The sequence below is a fragment of the Camelus bactrianus genome, chromosome 1, assembly GCF_048773025.1.
Source record: "Camelus bactrianus isolate YW-2024 breed Bactrian camel chromosome 1, ASM4877302v1, whole genome shotgun sequence".
Lineage (NCBI taxonomy): Eukaryota > Metazoa > Chordata > Mammalia > Artiodactyla > Camelidae > Camelus > Camelus bactrianus.
The window spans coordinates 77,797,621-77,821,697 of record NC_133539.1 but is presented as its reverse complement, the minus strand read 5'-3'; the positions used below and the strand labels follow the sequence as shown (position 1 = coordinate 77,821,697).

Genomic DNA, 24,077 nt, shown 5'->3' with positions numbered 1-24,077 from the left:
CATTTTCCTTGTACGTTATTTCTTTTACGTGTAACACACTGTCTCAAGTTAGTGTACTAATTTCCCCTGTGTTGTTTCACGAGATAATGTTTTCATTCACTAACAACATTTCATAGTGCATTAATAACATCAACACAGCCACATTTCCCTGTGTGCCAGCTTCAGGGTTTTAAGAGATGTAGGGACATTTGTTAAGCCCAGGTAAATATTAAATATCACTTGAGAGAGCAGGGGAGAGTAAAAATGGCATTTGCCGCCAGCCCCAAGTTCCTTTGAGATGAATAAAAATGCAGACGACTTGTTCAGTCTATTAGGCAGTTGCTAGTTCAGCTGCACTGCATATGTTGGTTTTCAAACATAGTTTTGAGTGCAGTGTTGGGGGCATATGCATGTGTGAGAATTCCAGATGTGAGTTTGGGGGATGCCATTTAAAAGTTTATACTTTTTAAATTTAATTTAAACATTGATCTGCAGGATGCAGAAATGGTATTAATTTTGATAAATTTTGGAAACATAATTAGGAATAAAGTAAAGCATTAAGAAAATAGTACCTAAGATTTTAAAGGATTTTTAAAATTAAATCTGTCTTCGGTGAAATAAATTGATCATTCAAACTATCTGGAATTTTACTTAGTCCAATAACCAGCTATTGATTTTCAGCTGTTCCTCGTGATTGTTTTATCACATGACATTCTGAACTGTTTGATAAAAAATTGCTTCAAAGTTTAAATATTACAACTCCTTCAGCTAGGAGAGTTTTCTTAATATTTTAGGCCCCCAAAAGAAAGAAAATGTTATCTTTTCCTATGCTTTTCTGAGACATGAAAAAGATAATGAGGATTTTTTTAATAGAAAAATATATATAAAATTAAAAAGAGGCTTAAATGAAAGAGATTTTATAAAAATATATTTTTCCCTCTGGGTTTTTTTCCATTCTGGGTAAGAGTATAAGTGTGTATGAGATAATGAAAAACACACACACACAAACCGTTAGTACTAAATGCTAGCATTTTTTCCCTCTCTCTCTTTCAGCTCCTGGGAGAAGTGATTTTGCAAATTGCCGACGGACCGATTCTGCCCTTTAATGCTCTCGATATAGCTTTAGAAGTTCAAAACAGCCTTAAAGGTAATTTTTCTTTGAGTTATAGTAATTTTAGCAAATGAAAAATTGCTCAACTAATTTGCAACAGAGCACAGATAAAGTCACCCACTGTCTCACCGGTTGTGGTGATGTAGCACCTCGCTTCCTACGGAGGATAATCGTGGGAAGGGCTTAGAAGAATGTTGGCTGCCATGTCAACAAGAATGAGCTGTACCTAATATTCAGTCAGTGTAAGCAAGACTGGCCCAGACCTTTCTCCTTCGATACTGGTTTCCGTGAGGTATGGGCCCCATTCCATCTGAGTGAAGTGTTGGCTCACCCTAGGTTGAGGATGACAAGGAAGAAATAGGGAAATTACTTCCATAGTCTCTATTTCAGTTCCTTTGTTGTTGAATATACATCTTTCTACAGAATTCAAACACCACCCTAATAATTACTTTTATTTTCCCTTCATCTAATCTTTCAGTTAAACTTCTAGTTTGCCTTTGTTCACCAAATACAAAGGGCAGTATTGTAATTACAGAAGGCATCCTCCTCCTCCTCTTGGAGTCATACACTTCCTATCAGGTTATTTGTAGACACGTACTTCTCAATATAAAAGCCAACGTTTTAACTATAGTACTGAAGCAATAATTCTTGGAAAATGGATTATTCTAAAGAGCCAAGTAGTTCTAGTATCTGAAAGTTTCATACTTTTTTTTTTAAATTTTGACTACCTGGGTTGGCTCTAATTCAGAGATGACTACTACACTACTACATATTTTTCCCCCTCAATGATTCTTACGACTTTTATTTTAGTGACTGTAAAACCCATGACCTTGGGAGCAATTGAGCTGTTAAGGGCTGTTTGCTCCAATCCTATAAGGCCTCGTACTACTCTGCTTTTGGTATACTTAAGCTCATCTCTACTTTCTCTACTTTTCGTCAAGCTTCTTTTATATTGTTGTTAGTGTGACTACGTGTAGCAGTCACTCTGTCTTCCACTGAAAATTTTCTATTTCTAGAATATTTCTTAGAAACTGAGTAACCAAGTATAAATACTTCATAAAATAAAAATAGATATAAGTAAAGGGTTAAAAGCTTCTGTGAATAATAAATATATTTTTTCAAGGATTTTTTAAAGCATTTATTTTGTTCTGTAGACTATTTTGTTTTTGTCATCATTTTCATACTTTAAAAAATTCAGCTGATGCTGCATATTATACTTAGAACTTTCAGAGAACAAAAGGAGGAGACTGTTATTTATATTACATAAAGCATCGTCTATCTATAAAGAATAATTCACATGCATAGAAAGGAGCCTCAAGGAGTATACTGTGAAATAGTAACACTGTACAATAGAATTATAAGTGATTCACAAGTTGCTTTTCTGAGTCCAAATCTATGATAAATGTTTAATACCTTTATGATAAAGACATGAAGAGTTTTTTAAATCAAATAAAGCCAGTAAAACCAAAGCAATAGCAATAGTGTCATCTTAAGTTCCAAAGCGCATTTTTTCAAACAGTTGGATTTATTTTTAGAAGTCCCGAAATAAACACAATCGTTTAGCATTATCATTCCTATATGAGCATTTTAAGTAATATAGGCTACTTCTGAAGGTCGAAAAAAGTCCCAGTGGGTCACCATTAGAATTATATTGCTACTCTGTTTTTTGGGGGTAGTTAGGGATCCCTTTGAAAATCTAAAGTATGGTCTCTCTCCTCAGAGAATTACATATGTACAGAAAGTTTGTACGTACTCTTCATGGACTTTACAGGATCTCCTGAACCCATTTATTAATTCATTTAACAAATATTTACTGAGCACCCACTGTATGCCTGGTACAATTCTATGACCAAAAATGAAGAAAGAAAACAAAAAACAAAACAAAACAAAAAACCCAGCCAGTAAATAAATAAATAAATAAATATAAATAAATAAATAAATAAATAAATAAATAAATAAATAAATAAAACAAAATAAAAACCTCTGCACATAAGAAACATACATACATGGTAGAACAAAATTGCCATAAGTCAAAGTAATTTTTAAATTAGCTTTCTGCTCAAATTCTTCCCTACTATCAATCACGTTAGAATAAATTTGCATTCTGAAGATAAGTTTTAAAAAGCAGAACTGACTATGGTTGTATCCAGGGTACAGAGGAGAGATTTGGTCTGGGAATATAAATTTGGGAGTTGTCCCAGGTGAGATTTCTAAAGGATTTAGTGCAAAGAGAGGACAGAAAAGGTTTAAGATTTCTGGACATGCGTACATTTAGAAATTGGGAAAAGAAGGAGAATCAGAGGAGGAGACTAAGAAGGAGTAGAGAAAGAATAAGAGACAAACAAAATGACTTTGATATCCTGAACTAAGTGAATATAAGCTTTCAAAGAGGAGGGAGTGACCTGCTCTGTCAAATACTGCCACAGATTAAGAGAAATGAGGACTGAAATTGACTATTGGATTTAGACATTTGGTGGTCATTGGTGATCTCAACAAAAACAATTTTAGTAGAGTAGTATGAGAAATAGCCTGGTTCGAGGGGTTCGAAAGAGAGTGGGAAGTGATAAATTGGGGACAGGCAATGGCAGATGAAAAGCATGGAACTGAGAAGGGTTAGCATGTTTTTATTTTGATGAGAATGATCTGATGGAGACTGAAGATGTGATTAAAGAGAGTGAAAGGAGGATTGCTGGACTGATTTTCTTGAATAGAAGCAGCATAACGGTGGAAGGACATTGCCTTAGTCATGAATGCAGTAGTCCATCCTTAAAAGTGTGCAGGAAGGCAGCAAGCATGGCACGTGGGTAAATGTGGTGCTGGGAGCTCTTGGCAAGTCCCTTCAGATTTGGAAAAACAATAAAATAGTTGTTTGGGGTGGGTGGTAGAGCGAATGAACCATGACAATGGGATTGGTATTTTGAGTGGCATTAAGAACTCAGAAGAAATATACTTTAACTGAGATAATTCAACAGAATTGTGTATTTTTTCCAGCCTTCAGCTAGGGACTCAGGCATAGAACTTGGCAGAGTTGGATTTAATCAGAGCTAGGGCTTTGCTAGGAGACGGACAACCAACTAGATAAGCTCGATAAGCTCAGGTAAAGAAGAATGACGGTGTCTGTAAAGGAGCACTCACAGTGATGGACCAAAGTATGTAAACTGGGTCTGGGTTAAAGTGAGACTAGGAAGGGAATGACAGGGAGTACAAAGGAAGGAGGGTCAACCAACTTTATTTCTTGGCAAGATCAAAGAATTGAGGAAAAGTAAGCCGAAAAGACTAATCTGCTGATGGCCAGTGAATGGGACTGTCGGAAATGTGGTCATATAAAGAGTGCAGGTATTGGTAACGACAGTGTCCAGGCTAGGGTATGACCACGTAAGTGTGGGAGCTGATCATGGTGGAAAAGAGGCTAAGGAAAGAGAGGCCAGGCTATGTCTCCAAGAGATCGATCTTGCCAAGAAATGACAGGAGTAATTCTTGTAAGAGAGAGTGACTGAGCCAGGAGCTAAAGTCTTCTGAGAATGAGCAGCGACTTGGAGATGCCTTTTGTTCTTGTACAGCTGGTGGTACAAAGGGCGTGGGAGGAAAAAGAGCCACTGCCCGAGAGGACTGCAGTGGAAGCAGCGTGATTAGGGGAGAGCCAGGTTTCAGTTCAGGCAAGAGGGGAAAAAAAGATTCTGAGACTAGACCAGGTTAATAATCCTTTGTTTAATAGTTATATCTAAGAGAATGTCAGAACAGGGGAAAAAACAAAACAAAACAAAATTGCAGTCATTCTATAATGATTTCCACTGCAGGGCCAGACATGACCATGTTTAGATGAATCTCTCCCTAAAATCCGAGGTTTCAGTTGGATGACTCAGAAGCAGATTGGCTTTTTGCTGTTTGATCAGACCACTGCTTCTTTGGTTGTTGGCTATTTTTGAGTTTTGTTTCATGTGAAACTCCTTGGATCTCCCTGTCACTTTCACTCAGAAAGATGTGGCCAGAATTGGGATGTACCCATACTAAAAAAACGAAGCACAGTCAAACAAAATGTAACCCAAAAAAGGCAAAAATTATTCTTTTACCATGATCTGGGTATAAATATTTGATCAAAGTAATATGATTTGTCAATTTAAACTATATATTTTCATATTTTAGTTATGATTCAAAATTACTTGCATTATCTGTATCACAGTAAAAGGTTATAGAAATGTTTGCTAAATTATAGTCAATTTGATGTACCTGTTCTGTTTTTTTAAGTTGAAGTATTATTGTTTTACCTGTTCTATTTTGACTACTTTGGTTACAACCTTATTTTTAAAATTGAATACTTTAATGTGCTTATGTGTGAATACTGAACACTACTTATCAACAACTAAATAAATATTTCTGTTTCCATTTTAGCTACAATGCTAGATGTTTTCATTAGCTAACACAGTTCCTGCACTGTGTTAAGTGAAATATATAATTTTAGTGCTTAATACAAGCTTTGATTGTTGATGTATTTTCTTATTTTGTTATGATAGTTAGTGGTGATTAGTTCTCAATTACAGTAAAAAAAAAAAAAATGACCTTCAAGGCTGAACTATCAAATACTGTTTCTCCTTATTGCAAAGAGTTTAAGTGTGAAGGTCTCTGAAACCCAATTGCATTTTCCAGTGTAATTTTTACCCTTTGACAGCCAGCCATCTTGTTTATTTATTACACTAGTTTATAGTAGCAGCAGACCGTTCTCTACCATTCTCACAACCACCAGAAAGAAGGATAATTTACCAGTGAATAATTTGTTTGAGTTGATTTATTGGATGGTTCTTGAAAGCTCATTTTGACTGAGTGACCTTGGCTCTTACTATTTGGTCAATGCCAAACACATAATAGTTAGAGAATGAATATTTATACTTGGTGCATGGGGATATAATATAAATAGTGACTGATAAGATAACTGAGATACTTCAGATGTACTTGTGACAAATAAAATTCTGTCCAAAAAATGTACATTATAAGGCAATGGTACTAGTTTATGGGGGCAAAGGAAGATGTCAGTCGTAAATAAAGTACCACCACGCCCTTGAACCTGGCAGCTGACTGAAGAGTGACCACATAAAGATCTTACTAAGTTTACAGTTTCTCACTTTATCCACCTTTCAATGCATAAAACAGCACTTCAAAATAATTAACAACTGTATAGTTCTGATGCTTTTGGTTTAATGTCTGCTATTTTTCTTTGCCAGACTTCTGGATGTTAATTATTTAGCTTAATTGTAAAAACTACAAATTACCAAATAAAGTAAAAGTCATTTTCATTTGATCTGGCTATGTACACATTTATTTAGTGCCAGCCAGACTCAGCAGGAAATGTAATGGATTGTGAACTGTGTGGCTGGTTGCCACCTCCTGATTGTCTCACTAAATGTAAAATGGTCATTGGCAGCATTTCCTCCCTCTTCTTCGAAAAGCTGACAATGATTTGATTTGACTTTATTCTTTTTTTTTTTTATTAGCTTTGATAATTCATTAGCGTCAATCAGTTCATTTCAGAAGGAGGGATCGTATTTCAAGGTGTTGATGCCACTGAGGCAGGCGCTCTGTGCTGTTAGATTTATAGTTGCATACTTCCAAGTGTCACTTTACTTCTTTTGTACAATCACAAGTGATTGGGACTCAGTTAATGCCTTTTTTTTTCCTTTCTGAGTAACATAAGATGAATTTCCCAATTGGCAAAATTAAGTGTGTGCTTTGTAAGTTGAGTGAGTCCAGTCCTCAGCCCATCTGTCTCCAGTCTTGATTTTAATTACCACCAGTTCTAACTCTGGACTGGCCTAAAGGTAGTAGAGTTGGGTGCCCTGGGTACCCAGTCCTGTGCCCTTCCTAAGAAATCTAGAGCAGTCCATCTAAAATCCAAAACAACCCCAAGGAAAGATTTTGTTCCTGTGTGAATTCTGAATCATGCTAGAATCATGGTCTGAACTGTCATTTCTGGAACGGTCCTTTCTGTGCGACAAGGACTTAAAAGCATTTTCTGGAAAGTATTTTACCTTGCTTGCCCAAACTGATGGAGAAATTTGATGAGAGATTAGCCATTCACTGAGTACAAATTCTTAAAAATATGTTTCGCTTCACTTCCCCATTATATTTTTGTGTGGATTCTGACTACATAACTATATGGAAGACTGTACTTCATTTATTGATATTCTGCACCTCATCCAGAAAAAGGATTTGAGACAGCTGGGTCTCCAGCAAATCTGTCTCTCTAATGTCAGTTTGTCTCCTAAAACTAGTTTTTCTTTCTCCTATTTCCCTTTGAACCCGTATTTTTATTGTATAATGTTCCTTACTTACTATCCTAAGCATGTTGTCCATTTTGTGTTCCTTGGAATTATACTTTCTTCTCTTTTGTTTACCCTGTCTCACAATTTGCTGCTATTCATACAGGTTTCATCATTGTCTTCCCCTGCTCTGAGTCCTTCATCCAAACCTGCTTAAAGTTTTCTTTTCAGTGTCTACATTTCACACATCATTACATTGATTGAAATACATTAATGACTTCTCATCATTTTCCCCAGTCTCTCATCATACTAATGGTCTATTGCATTGTGAACTTTTTTTCCCTAAGTGTATTCTTAGGATTAAATCTTATGCCCATGGCAAGATAGTACTACAATCCATTGTGCTCTGAGTGTTGCCTCACTGACAGCACTTACAAAGTTGTTTTAAAAGATACTTTGAATCTTGGCTTGTAACAGAGCATAAAGTACCCTTGCCCTCATGTTGATTAATTTTATTCAAGCCTTTTCCTTTCTAGCTTCTTAGTTTAGCCAAAACATAATTAAACTCACATGTCTTATTAAATATAAAACTCCAACTTTCTGCCTCAGGAGGAGAGTGATAAAAAATAAACCAAACATTAATTTCATTCATTCAAAAAAGCTTTGCTCACTCTTCCAAAGCAGCCAATAACCAGATCATGTAGTTGCAAACATAATACAGCAGCAGCATCTGTGAACCATAAAAAGAGCCTCTGGTTCAATTTCTGCACCAGGCAGACAGTCACTGTAGGGAGAACCCACTCTATGCAGTATATTCAAAGTCTTGCTAGATTTCCATCTGTCTTGGCTACCTGGATCATTGGGTAATACTTAGAATGCAAAATAATCTTTAGAACGCATTGCCTATTTTTTTTAAAGTGGCCAACCTGATCCTTCCAAACATGCCACTTTGGCATCTTTGTAAAAAGGATTTCTATTATATTCAGTTTAGACCTAATTATCCACTGTCTTCTGGCATATTGCACTTCTAAAATAATATTCTTTTATTTATGCATTATAAAATCAATGATAGATTATTTGAGTATCAGCAGTGCACTACCTCCCACACTTCTTTCTTTACCTGCATTTTTGTTTGTTTAACTTCTTTAAATAACCAGCTGGGATGACTCATTGTGATTCATACTAAAGAAGGCAGCATGAAGAATAGGATACTAGGATAATAGAGGACTGTTGCTTCCCCTGGCTGAAATCGTATTGGCAATTTCTTTTCTTCTCTTTAGTGATGCCACAAGATATTTTTAAGATGACATTAAGTAACATACATTTCCCCCCCAAATAATCTTCTATTCTACTTTTAACCACTGAGTTATGCGGAACATAAATCATACTTTTTCTTGTCACTATAAATCAGTGTGAAGTCTCAGCTGTGATTGTATAATTGTTAGCACCTTTAAAACTGTGATAAGCTCATCCATAGAAGAAGAGATTCTGTGAAATACTATTTAAAGTAAAAGGATAAGTTTATTTGATATAAAAATGTAGTTTTAGAGTATGACCAGTACCATTTCACTCTTAATTTAAAATGAAACTGAGTGGACCTTTAAAAATATGGCCACAAAACAGAACCAACAAATAGAAATAAACTAAAATTTAAAGCTTTTTGGAGAATGAAACTCTGAAGAGAGACCACAATAGTAGGTAGTAAAATCATTATTTAAAATAAGACAGTTATAAATTTGTATGAGACTGTAGAACAGATATAATACACATGGGTTCATGCCAAGCTGAAATGCATCAAGATGTGACGTGCCTTCACATCTTCATGGGTCCCAGATGCTGGCAGGTTAGAATGTGTGTAGATTCAGAAGGATGCAGTGGGCACAGTAGTTACTGGTCTTAACTGGAAGCCTTAGAGGCGTGGTGGCTAGGATGTGTATGAAATAGCTTTGAGCTCCTGACCTACTGCTAGAAAAGTGTTTTAGGATCTTGTATCAAGGGTCTTCAGGAAGATTAACGCACCTGGGACACACCTTGTCACTTTGTGTCTGGGTCATTCCCCAAAGCCCCAGGTAATGTGCTAAGTGCCTGACATTCATTATGACATTTAACCTTACTCTAGCCCCGCGAGCAGAGCTGAGTATTGTTAAGACCTATTTAGAGACTGAAAAATGGCCTCAGAGGGGGTTTGTGTCTTACTTGGGTGTCTACATTTAAGTGGTAGGTTTAGGGCTTGAACATAGATGTGTTAGATTCCAACGTCTCTGCCCTTCCCGTTACACCACCCTGCCTCCTGAGCTGCCTTGAGGGGAGCATACAGCAAGGTGCTGGTTGGCTGGAGGGCAGGAGACCCCCTCAGTCGTGGGGATATGTTTCCTGTGGTACATTTTTGAGCCTCTCCTGAGTTGGCTTGCCTAGATCTCAACATCCATATTGATCTCCAAGGTAGTTCCTTCTTTCTTCCCTCCTCCCTCACCTCCCTCCTCCCTCTTCCTCTTCAGTTAGTACTAATGCTGCTTATAATATCCAGCTCTCTCCTTTCTATAGAGCACTAGAAAAATGGAAGGGTTTAAGCTAGAGGTGGATCCATCTTCTCCAAGGGAGAGGACCGAGGGAAGGAAAGGGAAGACTAATCAATATTGTTGTTTACGATGGAACATCCGACCTCAACTGCTGTAATGTAGGGACAGTCCCAGAACTTTTAAGTGTTCTGTTTGCAATGGCCTTGATTTATGATTAGTCTCTCAAGTTCTTCCCTGGGATCTACTTAGAATATTCATATACACAATGAGCTCTCCCGTCACCCTCATAAGTGTTTATTTCATTTGATACTTATTTATTCTGTCTTTGATTATTTATAACTAGAGCAGGAGTTATTAAGGTTAGAAGTTTAATCTATAAGGCTTACATAGCAACACACAAAATAATATTGGTCTCAATAAGACCTTACTGAAAATACATTTGTATTTTACTTTGAGGTGGAGGAAAAATGCAAACTGTTTGAAATTTTGAAGCGCATTTCAATTGTCTCTTGAATTTTACCAAGATAATTCACTAGGCAGTCTCACTTATTTTGTATTATATTAAGATTGATATTCAATATGTGTCACAAATCAGGATGTTCTCCCATGCTGCAAACCCTTATTAGTGGTTGGCTTCTCACCAGGAGCAAAGATAGAAAGGGATCTTTTAAAAGTTTTGTTGTTTAATTCTTTTTCCCTTCACGTTATCCCTTTCCTGGTCCTTCAGAGGTGTGAGGTGCCAGCCCATGGAAAGGAAAACTGGATGCAGATTCATAGGTACTGCAAAATAAAATAGAAATTCCTCATTAAATTGTAGATGGGGAGAAGTGTGATACAGTTGCTCAGAGGGAGGCATGCATTGGAGGAAGTGATAAAAAATTACATCTTTGGAAATAAAATCATTAGTAAAGCTGTTACAGTATTTTTTGCATACCTTTAAAAATGAGTTGACAGTCATTTGTGTTTAGTTTGCATACTCTGATAATAGTAACTTGCATTTATATAGTGATATAAATACTTAGAAAGAAAAATGACCATTTTTCCCAAGGAAGCTGAGAAATTGTAGTTATTAGGTAATCTGTTCATGTCCATATTGATTGTAATTAAGTAAACCAGGCTCTTACGTTTTTTGATACCAAGTCCTTAGTCTTCAGATTCCACGTACTACATAGAACTTCAAGATAATTGTGTTTACCTTCTTTGAGAGAAATCTCTAGCTCCCAGTTCATTTCCTTTGGCCAAATGGACTTACTAATTAAACTTAAACTGCTAAGAGTTTCAGTTAGATCTCTGTTCTCTGACATTCACTGTGCCTTAAATGAAGTTTTATATATTCTTAGTTTCGGGGATTATTGATAGGCTGTATTTTAATCCAGTTTAGTTTAATTTACCATTACGCTAAAATAGCTTTTCTTTTTTTTCCTTTTCCTTTGCAACTATTACCTTTATCAAGAAAGTACCGGAAATAATATCTGTTGATACTCATTATGCACAAAATATCTCCCTGGGTGATTTTGTAGGCATAATTTAATATAATAATGTATCTTAAATAAGACATCTTATAATTCCACATATAGTCAATAAGATTTTTAGTAAATGACTACCTATATCAGGTAGTATGCTAGGAGCTGGAGATGCAGAGAGTGATAAAACATATTTGCTGATCTTGTGGGGTTCTTTTCAGTCAAGGAAAGGAGAGAGACCAGGCAGATGAGGATAAAGATACTACAGATGCCATGATGCTATGATCAAAGTACATAATTCACATATTCATTCTTTAAATGATTTGCCAGGCATCATTTTAGGTGTTGGAGAGATGGCAATGGAAGAGACAGACAATAATCTCTTCCCTCACAAAGCTGCCATTCTAGTAGTTACCCTAAGGATCACAAGTCATTTGAGGTCACAGGAATAACTACTGGGAATCTTTGGGACATGAGTTTGATACCAGTATAATTGCGTGAACATTGGAAATAAAGCTGCTTTTCAATTTGTAACCTCATATCCTTGAAGTAATGCATAGGTTATGCTGTGGTGGTGATTTCCACTATTAGGGTCCTTTCTGGAACCAGCCAGTTCCCAAGGCTGTCAGTTTTCTCCATCCACGCTGCCATGAAAGCTGAATTCATTTACAGCTAAATAAGGTAGAATGGTACAGTTTGTCTCACTTGATTCAGTAGTAGTGTCTTCAATTCTGCAGTGTGTGTTAGATCAGAACAGATGCTTCTTTCTTTAATGGAAGACTCTTAAGATGTCAAACTTGTTCTTTTCTGTTTCTTCCATGTTTCAATTCCAGTGTCATCCAAATGTGCCTTATCTATCTTATTCTTTCCTTGTCCAAAGACAATTTCTGTAAGTTCCCCACATATTAACTTTGGTGAACGATAGTTTAAGATAAACTGTATCTTTATAAAATGTCATCATTACTATTGTTGTTGATGTTGCTGTTACTTAGGGGCTAAATTTTCTCAATGAGCAGAAGTCTCTCCTCTTGCATCCTCAAATTTTGCTGTGAAATCAAACAAGATTACTAATGAATGAATGTGGAACACACTTTGAAAACATCAAAATGCCAAAACCTTGTGACCTTCTACAGTTGATTTTATTCACAGTTAATTTCAGTGAACAGAGCATTACACAGCAGGCTGTCTCCCTGTCGTCCTCATAAAAACCATTTATCTCTGTCTGTAGTTTTCATTTGTAATTGGATATTTTTCTGAAATACTGTATTGAATCTCCTTTGCTTAGTCAGTAAACAATTACTGAATGTTAGAACTATGCTGGGCGCTAAAGAAACTGACATGTAAAATCATCCCCATCAAATGAAGGTGAGAGAAAATAAAGATCACTATATTAGAGGTTGGTAATTTTATGACAGATATATTTTATACCTCAGCTATCATTCTAATCTAGTTTTCTTTTCTTTTCTTTAAAACGTATCATCTCTCTATAGTGCCCCTTAAACTTTAAGATGTATAGAACAGTCTGAGTAACATGTTGAAACTGGGATTCCCAGGCCCTAGAGAAATTCAGCAGTTCTGGGAATCTGTATTTTCACAAAAAGCAAGTGTTTGGGTAGCCAGTACCCTTAGGCCTCACTTGGAGAAAGAGTCTCTTTGTGACCTTTCCCTTTTGCCCGAGACTTCCCCAAGTGAAGGTCCCACAAGGTCTCTCTTCATCCCTCCACCTGCTCATCGCAGTGCCGCGCGCTCAGGACTGCCAGCTTGGGTTCACCAGCCCCGCGTTCATCTCGTTCCCTTGCCTAGAAGTCATCTTCTGCAGTGAACGGCTGACCTTGCAGGAGTCAGTTGTACTTAGTCTCCTGAGAATGACACCCCTGACTCTTGCTTCCCCTTGACTGACTGATGGGGGGATATCTGGAGTAAGATGATGGGGGAATGTTCCTCCCATGGCATAATAAGAGAATCCTTTTTAAACAAGATACTAAGTTTTAAACACCAGCTAAGAACTGCCTACCTGTAGTGGGAGTACATTATAAGTGTTAATCACTTAACCCTCCTTAACAGATCCATAAAGCATGTGCTATTATGATGTTCACTTCACAGATGAAGACACTGAGGCTCAGTAACTTGCCCAACATCACGCAGGTTGTAGAGCAGGGATTTGAACTCAGGTGGTCTGGCACCAGGCTCTGATGGCTGTCACCGCTCTACAGTACTGCCTTCCCCTTAGTCAGAGGAACGTCCTTTGGTCCTTTTGCTACCAACGTTCATATCAGAATGACTTCCAGTAAATTACACAAGCAAATAGGAAAGCGATGACAAGCAAAAATCATCTCAAAATGAAAAAAAGCAATACAAATGCTACATAGGATCATTTTCAAAGTATTTTCAAACCGAAGTTGTATTTCAACTTCAAATTACAGGACATTTCTAGTCAAGTGAAAGGAGCCAGCAGACACATCACAACATATGGTAACATATCATGCTCTCAGAAAGGAGGATAACAATTCTTTTTATAATATTTTTTCTTGAAAAACAGGATACTACATGATGAGCATACATTTTTGAGCCAGAAAGATCAGGCTTCTAATTCTGGCCTCTCATTCACTTGCTTGATGATCTGTGGCAATATTCTTGATTTAATCAATTCTCAGCTTCTATGAAATGGACATGACAATACAAGGTTTGGTGAATATTAAATGAGATAATTATGTAAAGGGCCCAGCAGTATCTGGAACATTGAAGTAGTGTCTCAATAATCAGTTCCTATTTACTGGTATTCTTATTCGTAGCAGTAATTAGTAGTAGTAATAAATTGAACACTTACCAGGATATGTTTAGCCAGACTATTTTTGGTGGGATGAATACATTCTGTAAGTTTAACTGATGTGGAATCTCCCTTTTGACATCATGATTGTGAAGTGTTTGTATTGCTCCATTGAGATGCTCTCTTCTGAGATGGGCTCATGTATCTTTACCAGGCGATCAGCCCGACACCCCTCAGCTGCTGGCCCCAGCCTCACGCCTTCGAGAGAGCGCTGAGCTCTTCCAGTCTGACGAGATGCGTCCTGCTAACGATCCCGAGGAGAGAGCTCCCGTCCGCGTGCGGATGCTCAATGACATTCTCCAGGACATGGAGAAGAGCTTCCTGGTGCAGCACGCACCACCAGGCTTTTACAGGTAGGATGTTCATCTCAAAGTTTCTGTTTTGATACCCCCTCAACTTTTTGTGTCTGACTTTCAGAATATGTATCTTTTATGAACATAACATGATATTTTTAGTGTGAAGCAGTTATTATGTCTACAATTTGAGGACCATCCTCCTCTCCCAAAGAAAAGTTCAATTGCATAAATATAGAACAAGGAAAATGTTATGTTTTCTTTACATCTATAGATACTCTCTATAGCTATATGATACTCATTTAGTCATATTATATAAAAAAAGACTAAGAATTTATTTTACCTTAAAATCAATGTAAATCAAATGTATATAGCTACTGAAAAACCAAATGGGTTTATAGGTTGTATTAGAAGAAATGTGCTTTCTTGAATTACTCCGTTCCAGTAGTCCACTTATAGAGCATTGTATTTAATTCTAGAAACTACATTTTAAGAGGGAGTGAAATATGTTTAATCTTCAGGGGAGAATGGGAGTCAGATGATGGATCTTGAAACAACCAGGGGATTAGACATATTTGCTTAGAGGGTCACAATAGAGTGATTTCTGAAAACATTTTAACAATTTTAACAAATATTTCAATTAAACAATGTTCATATAGAAGAGGGATTCAATTTATGCTCTTAGAGGGGGATACAAATAAATGGTTTTGTTTTTGAGGTTCCTGATACAGCAGAAATTAAACAAAGAGGTGAAAATGGAATTTCAAAGATGATAGCATGTTTTAAACATTGGATTCCTCTACAAGACATAAAATATAAATACACATGCCTTTCTTGTAACAGATGCACATATGTGTGCATATGTATAACAATTTAAGGTATGCATATGTGCATGTGTGTATATATGTACTTTTTGATATATGAATATATAAACACAATAGGTGCATATTATATATATATATGTGTATATATATATATGTATATATATATATATAGTGTCTAGTTCAGGATTCATCATGAGAAAAGGCAGGAGACAAAGAGGTGTTGGAGGAAGATTAAAGCAGGAAGACTATTTGGCCCAGAACTCTCTTCATAAAGGTACTCAAATTTAGACTTTTATACTACGTCATTTATATGTAACATATATATATTATAGATAAATATATAAAAAATAATACCTTGGACTACACATACTGTGTGTGACCAAAGGATGTAACTAGGACTAAAGGACTGAAACATAGGAATACAGATCTTAATTACATCTGAGGAAAAATTTTCTAACAAGTAGTTTTTTAAAGAAACGAAATGTGATACTTTCACAGGGTGGAGGAGGTCATTGCCACTGAGGTATTAAATCAGGCTGAGCAGACTTCAGCACCTGAATATTTGGGCTCCATGAGGTTTAAGATGCCTTTTAGTACCAAAATTCTGTGATCTGACAAATCACTTGATTCTTGTACACCTATAAAATAGAGATGATTTGGCGTGAGACCCTTTTATAATAGGAAACTTTCTGTACTTCTGATACTTGGTGATTTTCCTTTATGATTTTAAACTCATATTTGCATTTAGAATCTTTATTTTCTATCATTTTTAAACATATCATAAGACTTTGGAAAACATCCCTTTAGTACAACAGACATTCTTAAGGCTCTTTATCTGCTCCATGTACTCTTGTAAGCACCAGGGACATTGCAGTTGCCTCAAGTTAAAATTATCTTCCCTGATGAGGTCATACTCTAGTGGTAGGGATGGGAGAACAGAATGAATAAGGTAAGTAAGTAAAATATAGTGTCTGGTAGGTGCAATAATTGCTAAATAGAAATATTAAGCCATGTTATTAAATCAAGCATTATTAAAAGTTCTTTTGGGGGGGGGGTGGAATTAGATTTATTTATTTATTTTTAATGGAGGTACTGGGGATTGAACCCAAGACCTTATGCATGCTAAGCATGTGCTCAGCTGCTAAGCTATACCCTCCCCCCAAAAAGTCTTTATTAGAGTAGATAAATTACATGTTTAGAATATATTATATAACTTCCATTTCCTTTACTTTTAACTTATGAAAAACTCAGAAATTAGTATCATACAGTAAGGATATAATTTTATATATTATGATATAGTAAACTCTCCCCATTTGCCTGTTTTGGCATGTGCACTGAATACAGAAGACCCCTCTGTGGTCTCTTATGTGTCTACTAACCTTTTATTATCCTTTCAGTAATTTTTGTGGACTTAGTTTACTTTAGCACTTGCATTTTGAGTAGAAAAGCAAGTATTTGTCTTGCCCTGAGTTAACAATGATTAAGCAAGTGATGATTTTCCTGTTACTAATATGATTGCAGCCTACCTTGTCTTCCAGTGTGTAAGGCCCAAAATGTTGATTATGATAGTGTTCTAACTCATATAACAAACTAAAATTGAAAGCTTGTGGTTCACTATTTTGGCATTATTTTAAGCTCTTCCTATAGTTATTGAGAAAAAATACACGTCTGCCATTCTTCTCCTTGTCTCTATTAATTCATATATATGCCAACCATGCAGATAGATTAAAAAGCTTCATTTTGATTTATCTGACTGACCTTTATCCCAAGATTGTCATGAATTTTTACTTTATTTCTGAAATAGATAATAAATCATCCTACTCTATGCTTTTCCTTGGTAGAGAATTCACATTTCTAAATATTATGGATGCAAAAATTTCAAATTTACAATAGACTTTCTACTTTCAAATCTCATAAGCCCTTCCTTTATGGGAGGGGAAATTTTCAAAGTAAAAAGATGAGTGTGATGGGATACAGAGTTTGAGAAAATGGAAAAATTGATTATACATAATGACAACTATATGGAGAAAAGATAAAATTGTTAATTACATTGTACAAAAGAACATTTGATGAACATGGTTCAACTTTTTAAAAATCTTAAACAACCTTTAGGGATATAATTCATTTCAGAATGTCACTCTTCAAACCAATGGTGTTACAACAATTCTCATCAAATATACAAGGAGGAAGTCAAAAGTGATTTGCTTTTTAAGAAAGTTGTTGACAGGAAGTTCACTGTATAAAGCTAAATGTTGCATTTGAATTTCAGTCATGTCTTAAAGGATACTACCTCGAAACAAAAGTGTCACTGAACACTGAAATATATTATTTTTGGAATATATGAAAGAATTTTCTCCATTATTTGGCATCAGAAGATTCAAAAAGATTTTGAGTCCTATGATGTTAAATCTAAAAATGACTGTCATTCTTATAAATAAATCCACACACTGATGGAAACTGGCTGTATAAGATCCCTACCTTCAAGGAGTTTAATCTAATTCAAGAGGTAAAATATGTAAGTCATAATTCATGTAAATTTCCAGGATACGCATGCAGAGTGCCCAATGAATGCTACAGGCAAGAAGTGCTGTTAGGATTCATTGAGGAGATAAATTATTACCTGGTCACAGCCAAAAAACAATCCTAGGGAAAGAGAGAAATTTATCTGGGCTTCAGGAAATGGTAGGATGCCCAATAAGTTAGGGAGTGCTATAGACCGAATGTTTTTGTCTTCCCAGAATTCATGCATTGAAACCTAATGATAATATTAGGAGGTGAGGGTCTTTGGGAAATGATTAGGTCCTGAGGGCAGAGCCCTTATGAATGGGATTAGCACCCTTTTATAAGAGACTCCCGAGAGCTCCCTCACCCCTTCTGCCATGTGAGGACAAAGCCATCCGTGGACCAGGAAGCAGACTCTCTGCAGACGCTGAATCTGCCAGCACCTTGGTCCTGGACTCCCCAGCCTCCAGAACTGTGAGAAATCAATTAGTTTTGTTTGTAAGCCACCCAGTCTAGAGTGTTCTGTTACAGCAGCCCAAACTAAGACAGGGAGCGTTACCTGGAGAGGACAGTTGGAGAAAGACACAAAGGACAGGTTGTGTTGGTGTGCTGGGGATTGGCAAACAGAAAATGGAATAGTTTGAATGATTATTCAGTTCATGACTCAGGAGAGGTAGGAAGAAATCAGGCTGCAGTCCTGTAAGTGCTCTCTTAAGAGGTCTGGGCTTTATCTTTTACACAAAAGAAGCCACGAAGAAATAAATTTGTATTAGATTTATCTGGTGCTCCAGACAGGGTGCACTGGAGTTGCAAAGTCAGGAAGACCAAGGGTGTACAAGAGGCATGGGGTGCTGAGAACACGATTTGGCACACTGGTGTCAGGAAAAAAGAACAAAGAGCTGGTTTGGGAGATGCTATTAAGGAAGCACTGGTGAATTTAGTGAATGAAAGGCTGTGGGACTCTTACTTCGATTTTTTTTTTTTAGGTTTCCCATGGAGTGAGGCAGGTGAGGCAGGTAATGCAGGGTTGAGTAGTGCAGAGAGTCTCCATTTTGTTCATTTCTCTAGCTGGTTAGTTAAGGCATTCAGCACCTCTGGGTCTCTGTGTAATTATATTTTAATCTGTTGATAAAGATAATTTCTAAAGTCCTTTCCAGTTCTAAGAATCTGATTCAATGCACATTCACTACATTAAGTCTCACAACCTGTACAGTCAAGTGGAATTCTTCTAATCCTGAGTGAGGGGGCTGTGACAGACTGAGATGGCATAATGAAAAGCTGCCAAGTGCTACAGAGGTGTGGAGCTTGGTGGGCAGTGGGGAGCAGATGAAATGATGTATATCATCAGGGACCATCTAACTGAAAGCGTGTTGGAAACTACAAAGCAATGCAAAAATACTACTGCTAATAAAACCCAGCAGTGTAAAATCTCATTGCCCCCGAGTAAGGAGGAGATTATGTATTTTCTTAAGAATTCTGAATCTTCTCTCTCCCTCCTTTACTATGATCTACTATGCTCGACTGTGCCAGGGGACTGGCATATCTGGAGATGAGATCTTGTGGTATCTGTCTTTTGTTGTTGGATTTCTTTTAACTCCCTGTAGTTATTACTCTGCAAAGACGAAGTAAGCAGTATGACCCAGTGACCTATGCATTCTCCACTAAAACATATATTTAAAAAATAGAGCAGAAAGTACAGAGTTCCCATATAACCCTCCACACACACAGTCCCCTCATCTCCCAACACAGGTTAGCCCTATTAACATCCTACATTATTGTAGAACAGTATTGCAGTTGATGAGCCAATATTGATGCATTACTAACTAAAGTCCATAGTTTTTTAGGGTTTCCTTTTTGTTTTTTTATTCTGTGGATTTTGACAATTGTCTAATGGCATGTAGTCACCATTTCAGTATCATAAAGAATAGTTTCACTGCCCTAAAAATCAGTGCTCCACCGAGCCATCTTTTCCTCCCTCCTCCCAGAGCCTCTGGCAATCACTGATCTTTCTACTGCCTCCACAGTTTTGGCTTTTCTAGAATGTCATATAGTTTGAATCATACAGCATGTAACCTTTTCATATTGGCTTCATTGCTTAGCAATATGAATTTAAGTTTCCTCCATATGAATGTATTTTTTAATCACTGAATGGTATTCCATTGTACAGATGCACCAGTTTGTTTATCCATTCACCTAGTGAAGGACATCTTATTTGTGTTCAGATTTTGACAATTTTAAACAAATCTGTAAATGCATTTGTGGGCAGGTGGATGTACAATTTCAACTCATTTGGGTAAATACCAAGGAGCGTGACTGCTGGATCATGTGGTAAGTCTATGTTTAGCTTTGTTAAAAAACTGTCAGACTGTCTCCAAAAGTGGCTAAACCACTTTGCATTTCCACTAGCAGTGAATAGGACTTGCTGGTTGTGCCGCATCCTTGTCAGCATTTGTTGTTGTCAGTGTCACGGATTTCAGCCGTTCTAATAGATGTGGATTGGTAGCTCATTGTTTTAATTTGCGAGTCCCTAATGACATATGATGTTCGACATCTTTTTATATACTTACTTTCCATCTGAATGTCTTCCTTGGTGAGGGGTTTGTTCAGATCTTTTGCCAAGCTTTTAAATGATCCGTGTTCTTATTGTTGAGTTTTAAGAGTTCTCTTTATATTTTGGGTAACAATCCTTTATCAGATATGTATACTGCAGATATGTTCTCCCAGTCTGTGTCTTGTCTTTTCCTTCTCTTAAGAATGCCTTTCGCAGAGCACAAGTTTTAAATTTTAATGAAATCAGTTTATCAAATTTATTTTCAGGGATTGTGCTTTTGGTGTTATATCTTAAAACAGATCATCCAACCCAAGGTCACCTAGATTTTCTCCTCTGTGGTGTCCTCTAGGTATTTTATAATTTCGTGTTTTACATTTAGATTGCTGATCCATTTTGAGTTAAATTTCGTGAAAGATGTAAGGCCTCTGTCTAGATTCATTATCTTTGCATGTGGATGTCCAGTCGTCCCAGCATGATTTGTTGAAAAGACTATTCTTTTTCATTGAATTGCCTTTCCTCTTTTGCCAAACAGTATGCTTTCACTATCAGCAGCTCACCTGTCCATAGCAGAATAGCTTTCAGAATTAAGAGCACCATGTGGCAACAGCATCGTAGGAAAACCACTGGACTGGGGATTTATAAAAGTGGGAAGGGGATTCGAGGAGGAACACTTGTCTTTTACTATTGATGTGACTTAGAACAAGCTAATTCACCACTCAGTCAGTTTCTCATTTCTAAAACAGAAAATCTCAAAGAGCTATTCACACAAGGATTAATTTAGAAAAAGTTAGGACACAATTAGATAAAATGAGGATAAAATGTGAGAAGATAATTTATAAACTATAGAATCCTATACAAATATTACAAAATAAAAGTAACTTTTATACCATTCTGCTCTTTTTACTTGGACTCTGGTAGTGTTCTGGATTCCAAAGCTGCTTCCCACCTCTCTTAAAAACCCAACGACACAAGTTCTTCTTCCCCAAGGCCACTGCAGTGAGGTATTTCTTTCATTTTTAATTTTCAATATACAGTCCCTTCCCTTCAGTAGTTGCTCAAAGCTTACCTATTGAGTGATCGCAGCGTCTTGTAGAAAATAGTGTTGGGGCAAAATGGAATTAAATATGCAGTTTTTAGAGTAAATATATTTAAAAGTAATCTGAAAAAATATATATGTATATATTTTATATATATATATGTATATATATAACTGAATTGCTTTGCTGTACACATGAAACTAACATTGTGAATCAATGACACTTCAACTAAAAATCAGAATTATAAAAAGAAATAGCATTAGATTCCAGAATAGAAGTGGGCACTTTAAATGACAAGCCTTTTCCAGTAGAAGAATCTCTCAAACCATTTTCTTGAGGTGTTCAGGAAACTCTACTGCAAACATCATACTTTTCTGGGAAAGATTTTCTCACTTTTTAAGTTTTAAAGTTTGAACCACTTTTTAGATTTTTGGCATCAACCATTTCATGCTTAAAATTTAATATGCTATGAATATGCATTCTTCCTAGCTTATTTTAGCAAATTTCAGTGAAATTCCTGGCCTTGCCACAAATTGTTGCAACGCTTCAGGGCATGAATTCTGGAGGCTGTTGTTGTGTCTCTGTAGCTCCTTTCTTCCCGTGCCCTGTACCAGCCTAAAAAGTCTTAAACACAGGAGAGCACTAATTATTGCCATCTCTTTTATTTAAAGTGTTTGGACTAAACTGCTAAGACATAGGAAGATTTTAGATTTTTAACTTTTAGTGTACCAGTAGAAAATCATGGGATACTAAAACTTCTCTTGGCAAAAAGATGATTGGCAAAGGTTTTCTATTAATAGGCAACTTCAACATATGAGTGCAAAATATATCAGCATGACCTTACATTGACACATCAGGATAGATTATCTGCATAAAATCCCATGTTCAGTCTCTCTACACATTTAAAGAGACAGCAGTGAAACAGTAAAAGGTAATAAAGGTTTCCCTCCCTCCCCATCATGATTACTCACACACAGACACACACACACTGCTGCACTAGTAGCCGGGATTAGGTGGGATTACCGGGTAATTTTACCAAAGGACAGGAAATCTGGTGCGGTTTTAGGAGAATAAGAGGCCCACCTGCTGCGTTTGTTTTGCGGTGGTTTTGATTGGAGGGTGTGGGGAATTGAGAAGGAAGCTGACCCGAGCAGGTGTTTAGTGCAGGCTGCTAAGCAGCAATGGGACTCTGGGAAAGGAAACACCCTCAAGCACCACATTCAAAATAAATTAAAGGCTAATTATTATCTTTAAAGCACAACTATTAGTTATGCTGCATGTCGTCCTATTATTTTTTCTAAATACGTGGTATTTCAACCATATCATGGTTAAGTAGTCTGTGAAGGGCCATCTAACTACATTTGTGACTACATTTATAATATGGCTTTGGGAAGATGCTTCTGAGTGCCAAACAATGGCTTTAATCTGGAGTTTGGGAAACACGCTCATTGGCAAATTGGATGACAGCATGTGCTCGTGTGTGGGTCTTTGGCTTCATGTCCTTATAAGAGCAGGTTCAGTATAAAGGGTGTCCTTTCCAAGATAGCTGGAATGGCCTTGTGGAAAGTTCACAGGACAGTTTCAAGCCAATCCAAGCCAAGCCAAGTTTTTGTTAGCATCCTTGAGAGCAAGAAAATAGCAGTGTAAATGTCAAGATGCTTCCGCCTTGAGCCAAGAATAAACAGAGCAAGCAATCCATTAAAAGTACTTTTCAAACACAGAAGCTCCCCAAACTTTGCTTTTGAAAGATATTAGAACTGGTTTACACTTACGCAATCAGTGACATTAGACAAAACTATTATAAAATACATTTCTCAGTTATTCTATGATCAGGTTTCCAGCTACATATTCCATTCAGACATTTCATTTTAAGAATTTTAAGACATCGAGACCCAACCCCCCCCCCCAAATTGTAGAATAACAGTGATCTCGTTATACAGTTTTCATGGTGCTTTAATTAGACTTATGTAAGTACTAACAGAACGTCACGTTCAGTGTTTGATTCGGGTAATAACTGCTTTCTTCTGGTTGTACTTTTTGTTAAGCGAGGTGTGGGTGGTCTGAATGGAGCTAAAATCCCACCATTGTCTCTATTGTCATTAATTGAATCAGCAATGCCTCTAATTTCTTTCAGCTCTGAAAAAAGTAACTAGTGATTAAGAATTACCATATTGCTTTTAAAATATTTTAATAGCAGCCAGTTACTGAACAGAATCTATGTATGAATACAGGGTTCTATAATCTACACAATGTAAAATTTCCAAAAAAGGGTTGAAGACCTGGCTCATATACAAGATTTTTATAACACTGATCATTATATACATCCCCTTTTACCCTTTTATAAATAAATATGTGTATTAGCTTTATAATCATATATCCCTCTCATACTTTAAAGTTTCTACTTCTAAAGGAAGTAAAAACAGGCTCCCAAATTTTAAAAGAAACCAAAGTAATAACCTGAAATCCCAGCCTTTTTCAGTAGCTCATTTTGTTACTATTAAAATAAAGAGTGTACCCCATTGTGACACATAACGTTCACTACAATTTGATTAGTCATTGAAACACTTGTTTAAAAAACTTTCCATTGACGACAACCACTTTATCAAGCTGATTAGTCTGGAATCAGGTCTGCTAGTACCAAAACAGAAATCCATGTGTGCACAACTGTTTGGATTTTATAAAAATATGTCTTTCAGTTTTGAGGTTTCTTTCCATCTACA

At 36.5% G+C, this 24,077-nt stretch overlaps 1 protein-coding gene and 1 long non-coding RNA gene across 10 annotated transcripts in view; one reads left to right on the top strand and one right to left on the bottom strand.

Annotated features, from left to right (window-relative positions):
• The window catches only part of NAALADL2 (N-acetylated alpha-linked acidic dipeptidase like 2), a 1,180,713-nt gene that overhangs the window by 1,110,131 nt on the left and 46,505 nt on the right, over window positions 1-24,077 (top strand). For 7 of the 9 annotated variants that reach the window (XM_074367722.1, XM_074367706.1, XM_045511272.2 and 4 more), the window contains 2 exons: window positions 1,033-1,126; window positions 14,305-14,503. In XM_074367722.1, the coding sequence (XP_074223823.1) occupies window positions 1,033-1,126; window positions 14,305-14,503 (293 nt within the window). The remainder of the gene's footprint in view (window positions 1-1,032; window positions 1,127-14,304; window positions 14,504-24,077) is intronic. The other 2 variants (XM_045511274.2, XM_074367752.1) reach the window with 1 other exon arrangement.
• The window catches only part of LOC123614779 (uncharacterized), an 873,628-nt gene continuing 852,783 nt past the window's right edge, over window positions 3,233-24,077 (bottom strand). Inside the window, exon 11 of the long non-coding RNA XR_012508318.1 lies at window positions 3,233-10,640. This is a non-coding gene — a long non-coding RNA (uncharacterized LOC123614779). The remainder of the gene's footprint in view (window positions 10,641-24,077) is intronic.